Below are 7,503 nucleotides of genomic sequence, written 5' to 3' on the forward strand. Positions count from 1 at the left end.
ACACTGGCCTGCGAGTGCTCCAACTGGAGAACATCCTTTACCCAAGGTGTCATGGGCTTTGAAAATACTCAAAGTCAAGATGAAATGGAGAAACGTGCTAAGAAGAAGGCACACTTGGCAAACCCTCACCATGATCAACTCCCGCCCGGAAACCTATGTCCCCACTGTGGAAGGGTGTGTCGATCCAGAATTGGCCCCCACAGTCACTTATGGACTCACTGTTAAAACTGTGTTCATGGAAGACAATCTTACTTGGCTACAAGTAACTGCCAAAGAAGAAGAACCACCTGCATGATATATTACAATGATTTTGCTCTTCCGTACTTCTTTATCAGCACTTCAAGCTGTAACAATGGTGCCAGGTTCCGCCCAACTTTGGGGGGAGGGCTGTCATGTGCACATGATGTCATGCATACAATGCACACTTGTGATGTCACATGGCTAGGAGGTCCACCGCAGCCATGGGGAGGCCCAGTGTGGCCCAACAGGGCCCACTGCAGCAAGGCCCAACAAAGCCTGCCTCCCCCAATATGGGGGGCTCAGCCCATCCCAATATATAGTGGGGTGAGATGTCCTCAGCCCCATAGAATTGGAGCCAATGAGTTACAATGTTGTTTTTCTAAATCTAACAATTGTGTTGCTACATTCCCCAATGTAAAGTAGGCAACTTTGTCCATTGTAACAACATCTAAGACATGCAACTATCTCCGGTAAAGATCAGTTGATAGGTTCATAAGAAACTACCTGACACCGAGTCAGACCATTGTTCCATGTGGCTCAGTAATGTCTACACGGGTTGGCAGCAGCTTTCTGGGGTTCCTCATATGGATCTTTCCCGGTCCTACTTGAAGAATGCTGACAACTGAACCTGGAACCTTTTGCGTGAACCGCATGTGCTCTGCTACTGAACCCGTATTGCTAATTCCCCCTAGATTTGTATTTCTATAAATACAACATGTAAGATTCAAGTCCTCAGGCATGCGCCCTGGCGCACAAGCAAATCGGATAATACAGAGCAGGTCTGAGAACGGAGCCCGACAGTTTTTGTCAGTTGGAGCAATATACAAAAACCATTTATTCCCAGGTGGGCAGCTAAAAAAAGGAAAATGTCCTTGGTCCACAAGCAAACAAAAGAATGAAAGCATTTATCTGGAGATGAGCTGGCAGCCCTACTGCACACTCATATTCCAGCTTGTCTCTGGAGAGACCTCTGAAGCTCACTCAATTTCAGTCCTTAGGCTAAGTTCCAATCCCTCAGGTTCCTGGTTCAAAATGCCTGGCACACCTAAGACTGAACATTTCCAAAGTGGTAACCGTTAATCCACTTTTTCCATATTCAGATTACACCAGACCCACACATATCTGAATCTGTATAACACCAACTTTGGCATTTCTCATTTACACCAGTAGTAGGCATTGCTGTTTGTGTTTGTCCCTGCCTAATTCACTGATTCCATTATGCAGATTAAATAGGTCGCAAATGTTGATAGCTACGGGCACCCTTCCTGCCCCAGAAATGTGCAAAAGCGCAAAGTCAGTGTTCTGGTTGTGTAGCGTTCTGGTTTTGTGCAAATCGGAGGGATCCAAAGGGGGGGTGTATCCCTCCGTTCAGAGGTACACCAGAAATAGTTATGAGCATGGTTAGAAAGGAAACGAAAGCACTGAGGAAGGGGTGGGTGTGGAAAGGGGAGGAGCAGAAAGTAAGAATTGATTCACCCACCCAAACACACCATCTGCACTCCCAAGTGGTGTGGTTTGGATCCAGTGAAATTTTTCGTAGGGGAACAGTTAGGACTAGGGGCGTCAGCTTGCGAGGGTGACTGTGGGAGTGCTGATGTCCTGACATCCTGACGCCATACCTTCCTCCCCAAGGTGGGCAGAAGCTTCCTGGGCTGGGCGGGCTTTGGGAAGGTTGTGGAAGGACTCTTGGAACCACAAGAGCATCACACCTCCCTCAGCCAGGCAGAAACTTCCTGGGCTTTGGGAAGGAGGCAGCAAGCTTTAATACTTTAATATTAGTGGGATGAGGGTGGTGCTGTGGTCTAAACCACTGAGCCTCTTGGGCTTGCTAATCAGAAGGCCAGCAGTTCAAATCCCCGTGACAGAGTGAGCTCCCGTTGCTCTGTCCCAGCTCCTGCCAACCTAGCAGTTCAAAAACACACCAGTGCAAGTAGATAACTAGGTGCCGCTGTGGCGGGAAGGTAAACGGCGTTTCCGTGCACTCTGGTTTCCGTCACGGTGTCCTGTTGCGCCAGAAGCGGTTTAGTCCTGCTGGCCAGATGACCCAGAAAGCTGTCTGTGGACAAACGCCAGCTCCCTCAGCCTGAAAACGAGATGAGCGCCGCAACCCCAAAATTGCCTTTGACTGGACTTCACCGTCCAGGAGTCCTTTACCTTTACCTCAATCATCTAATTTACCAGGAACATTTAGTGGACTATCCTAGTCGCCCTAAGTCCACTGACCACAGGCCACTGTTTGGATCCCGATTTAACCCCAGCGAAGTGGATTATCCCCATATCCTGCAAACCCAGATTTATAGGGGGAAAGCATTGAGAATGCTGTTGTTTGAGGATCGTATCATGCGGACTATGCAAATTACACGGAAATGCAAACCGCTGCAAGCACCTAGGGCCAGATTCAACTAACTGTCCAGCAGAAGTCTGTGCAAGGACTTCCACTAGTGCAGTGGGGCTTCCCCCATTCTCCTCTGCCCCAGGGGCAGAGGAATGGAGGAATGAGTGCGGTCTGTCTCGGGTGTCACCACTGAGGGGGGTGACAAAAGGCCGAGCGGCACTCACCGCAGGGCCTGCAGCGCCCCTGAGGAGTTTGGATTTGATATCCCACTTTATCACTACCCTAAGGAGTCTCAAAGCGGCTAACATTCTCCTTTCCCTCCCTCCCCCACAACAAACACTCTGTGAGGTGATGAGTGGGGCTGAGAGACTTCAGAGAAGTGTGACTAGCCCAAGGTCACCCAGCAGCTGCAGGTGGAGGAGCGGAGACGCGAACCCGGTTCCCCAGATTGCAAGACTACCGCTCTTAACCACTACACCACACTGGCTCTCCTGGGAGAGACGCAGTGGCTTGGGCACACTACAGGCTCTGCTCTGCCCAAATGATCCGCCCACTGCCTCTCAGGGCGGCTGAGTGGGAGGAGGCAGGCAGACTCTGGAGGCCCTACGGTCTGTCCCACCCTCGCCCTGCCCCTATGGACGGCTCGCTCCGCCACTGCTCTGCCCATGCATCACCCATGTCCCACCCCCAGATGGACCCTGAGGGAGCTAGGAGAACCCACAGAACAGTGTGCAGAGGGAGGAGAGGGTGGGTTGTCCCAACTGAAACATTTAAGCTGACAAAATGACCCCCCCACACACACACAGGGCTACAACAAATTCTTCCCATAGTAAATGCCACTGTATTGTAGAAGGGGGGGGGGTCACAAAGAGTCTTGTGGCATCTTAAAGGTTAACACATTTATGCCTCCAGAAAATTTATGCCACAAAAATAGCTAGTTTTTAAGGTGCCATAAGACTCTTTCTAGTATTTGAAATTACTTGCAATGAAGTCTAAATGCTGGGAAAACATCATTGATGCGGATTAAAACATCTTGTTGATGAATCATGTTGTGCAACATTGGTCCTTCTCATGCTAGCCAGCAAAAATTCTGGGTGGGCACACATCTTGGCCAGCGCTGGGCATGTGCTTGCTAGCTAATTCGTGTCGGTTTGAGAATTAAAGGCACACATGTTTATTGTTTAAGCTATTTTGGATTTGGGTGGGAGGTGGGGGTAGAAATGTGTCAGTGATGACCTCTACTTCGGACTATGAGTGGTGGATTTGGTTTAATAAATTGAACATGACCTCACTTTGGTGCCACAAAAGGGCACAATGAAATTTGGGCGATAAGCAGAGTACTTTCACTGTTGTTAGTTACCCTAGTTAAAAGTCTGGTGGCTAATCACCTAAGCATCCTGAGCAGTGGCGTAGCGTGGGAGGGGGCGGGGGGGCGGCCGCACCAGGCGCAACATCTGGGGGTTAGGGTTAGGGGGCGCAAATCCATGGGTTAGGGGGCGCAAATTACTTGCCTTGCCCCGGGTGCTGACAACCCACGCTACGCCACTGATCCTGAGATTGGTTGGCAAAGCTAATAAATATAAAAAGGTAAAGGTAAAGGTACCCCTGCCCGTACGGGCCAGTCTTGCCAGACTCTGGGGTTTGTGCGCCCATCTCACATCTATTGGCCGGGGGCCAGCGCTGTCCGAAGACACTTCCGGGTCACGTGGCCAGCGTGACAACGCTGCTCTGGCGAGCCAGAGCCGCACACGGAACGCCGTTTACCTTCCCGCTGGTAAGCGGTACCTATTTATCTACTTGCCCCCGGGGGTGCTTTCGAACTGCTAGGTTGGCAGGCGCTGGGACCGAGCAGCGGGAGCGCACCCCGCCGCGGGGATTCGAACCGCCGACCTTTCGATCGGCAAGCCCTAGGCGCTGAGGCTTTAACCCACTAAATATAAATATAAATATACCCAATAAATATACAGCGACACAAATAAAATTAAAATAGCCAGTGACCTAAACTGACACAGTTCGAGTGTCAGGCTGCATCCTTGCCTGACCGTAAGCCCCATGAAGACAATGGGACTTACTTCTGAGTAAACGTGCCTAGGATCCTGCTGTCAAAGTCTCCCACCTTTTCAGACCCTCTGATGGAATGTGCGGCACTGCAATGGCAGTTTCTTGCCTTTAAATATGTTGATGCCTTTCATGAAGCAACAGAAGGACAATGTGCCCACATCAAGCCATGCTCCTTTTGTGCCATGCCCCCTACAGGCGAGGAATGGCTTTGCAAACCGTTTGGGGGGTTTATTTATTTATTTAAGGGAGCGGGGAAAACAGGAAATGTTTGCAATTGTATGACTGTTAATGATCACCCCAATCACAGATAAGCATTTTCCTAGGCTTTTTTTTTAATAAAAAAAAATTCCTTAACGATTTAAAAACAAAAGCAGCAATAATAGCTGGGAACAACTGGATTCCTCAATGCCCCAACCATTTTCAGATGTTTGCATTGAGGAGTGTTGCCTCAGGTGAAACGAGCAGCAGCAATGTCAGATTTTTAAACACTTAAAAAGTGTTTGGCTTGAAGTGATCTCTCTGCTTTGAATAGCCACATGCCCCAGGCTAAGGAATCCAGGTTTCTATTTCCTTGTGGGGTCACCAGGAGACTTTTGACAATGGAAGAGGAGAAAGCCCCAAGAAAGGGGATAGAAAACAGATGCTTCGGAGTGGGAGAGGAAACAGGAAGAATATGTATATAAACAGCAGAGAGGACGAGGAATGCAGAGGGGGGGGACGAGGAGGAGGAGCAGCGCAACTGAAGCATGCATGCCGCAATAAAATCTGCATTGCACCCTACAAACATTTTATTTGAAACGCAACAACACAGCAAGCATGGAGGGTCAAAGGTCAGGGTTTTGGGAGGGTGTGCGCATAGGTCCCCTGCAGGGCCCAGGGTTATTACCTTTTGTATAGAGGAATGTACATCCGGTTTTCAAGGATAAATCAGAACTTTAGAAACTCATGAAAAACGTGCCTCATGCTTTATAAGCAGTTCATGAATGCCATTCATTCTCCATAGACACAGCTTGCAGTTAACACCTCCACATACTGGGCTGGTTCAATAAGGCACAGCATGAGATTCGCCCTTTATTCCAGCAGAAAATTCAATGGAAATGGAGCGGCAGATATTAAAGAAACTAATTCTTTATAGTTTGTTGCTCTCTACAGCAATCATTTGTGTGTGCAGCAGCGGTGTGCTTAGGAACACAAGTGCGCTGAAAGAAATGCGTTAATTAAGTAAGAAAGGCTCCTTTCAATCAGCCTGTGTTTCAGAGCAAGTAATCCATTGACTATCTTTACCTTAGAAGTGATCCGCAGTGGGAATGTACGCATGTCTACTCAGAAGTAAGTCCACTGAGCTCAATGGGACTTACTCCTAAGTAAGCATGTACAGGACTGCAGCCCCAATCGCATCTGATAGAGACCTTCCAAAATTATGTATCCTCAGACGATTCCACTTGTGTCCCTGCTCTTTTCGGTCTCTCTGGGTAGACAAGTCAAGCGTCCCCCAAACCCACATTTTAATTTAGGTGTGGGAAATGTGGTATTGGTTCATGCCATTTTAAGTCAAAGTTGCTAGGCAATCCCAGAAAATTTCCCCCTCAGACTTGAATACACCTCAGTATGTACACGTGTGTGTGTGTGTGTTTGCATGCAGCGCCCAATTTAAGGAGGCTCGAAAGCATCGTCTTACCTGGATCGTGAAAAGGGACCAGTGCAAAGTTGTAAAGCGGTCTCTTGGGTCTCTTCAAAGAGGTCTCCAGAATTTTGGACGCTCCCTCAATCACCTGAACTAAGTCATCATACATCGAGCCAGTCACGTCAAACACAAAAGCCAAGGTAGACGCTCCCTCCGGGATCTCTTCCTCCGTGGTCTGAGGCTCCAGTTCTACCACAGCATCTTGTGCGCAGCAAAGAGTAAAAAGGAGAGCAACAGCTAGTGATGCCCTCAGGGGGACATTGTGATGGGAATTCATTTTTCTTCCTCCTCCTCCTCCTTCAGGGTACCTAAGCAATGCGCTCAGTTCCTCCACACTAAGCATCACAAAGGATCCCGTCTGGTTGCATTTGCTCTTTCCTTTTGCAAAGCAGCAGAGTCAAAAAGTCCTTTCCCTCCTTTTCTTTTCTTGGGTTTTTTTATCTTGCACAAAGCACTTTTCACAGACTCAAGGGAGGTAGAGAGAGAAAGAGGCAAGGGGAATGAGGCAGTCCTTTTTTCCTTTTTTGCTAGCAAGTTGCTGCTTCTTCTTCCCTTCCCCAGTCTACTTGTCTGCAAGAGTTTTGGCAGCCTCTGGCCAAGCGAAGGGAGAGAGAGTCCAATTCATGTCCCCTGTGCAGCTGCTGCTACTTCTGCCGCTGCCGCCTCTGGATTCTTTGGCAAGAGGCAAAGGCTCTCCAAAAGTTCGGCTGCTGTTGAGGCTTCTCCCTGCTGCTGCTGCTGTTGCTGCTGTTGCTGCTGCTGAGGCAACAAGGAGTAGATGCTCAGCCCAGCTCGCCTTCTCATTGGTCTGCCCCACTTCCCCACCTTTGCCTCCTAGGCCCCCTTTTAGGGTGACTTGTTGAAAATGGTATTTAGGGTCACACGAGTGCTGCAAAAGCACTCAAGGCAAAGGCAAATCTCTTTCATATGCAGTAATGAAAACACAGGCACAGTTGTGATTCAGTTATGGAGGAAATATTTGCAGGGGGGCACCTTTCTCCTGCTTCCTTTTATCAGAGATTGTTTAAATACACTTAAAGCAATGGGTATCCTTTTCGCCACTAGAGACTCTGCCCCCCCCCCTTCCCGCCTCCAGTAATTTGAGCTCAACCAGGCATAGATTCTTTGGTAGAGAAAATCACACTCCAAAAGGCATATGGTGGATTCCCTTGCCGCTGCCTAT

General features: G+C 48.9%; 1 protein-coding gene across 3 annotated transcripts in view; it reads right to left on the reverse strand.

The window, feature by feature from the left end:
• The window catches only part of HMCN1 (hemicentin 1), a 316,075-nt gene extending 309,047 nt beyond the window's left edge, over positions 1–7,028 (reverse strand). For all 3 annotated transcript variants that reach the window (XR_014220481.1, XM_082225398.1, XM_082225397.1), the window contains exon 1: positions 6,315–7,028. Coding sequence is in view for 2 of the 3 variants with exons in the window: in XM_082225398.1 (XP_082081524.1) it covers positions 6,315–6,663 (349 nt within the window). In the remaining variant the exon portion in view is untranslated. The remainder of the gene's footprint in view (positions 1–6,314) is intronic.
• Between the last annotated feature and the right edge of the window lie 475 nt (positions 7,029–7,503).

This window comes from Podarcis vaucheri, assembly GCF_965113315.1.
Source record: "Podarcis vaucheri genome assembly, chromosome: 6".
NCBI lineage: Eukaryota > Metazoa > Chordata > Lepidosauria > Squamata > Lacertidae > Podarcis > Podarcis vaucheri.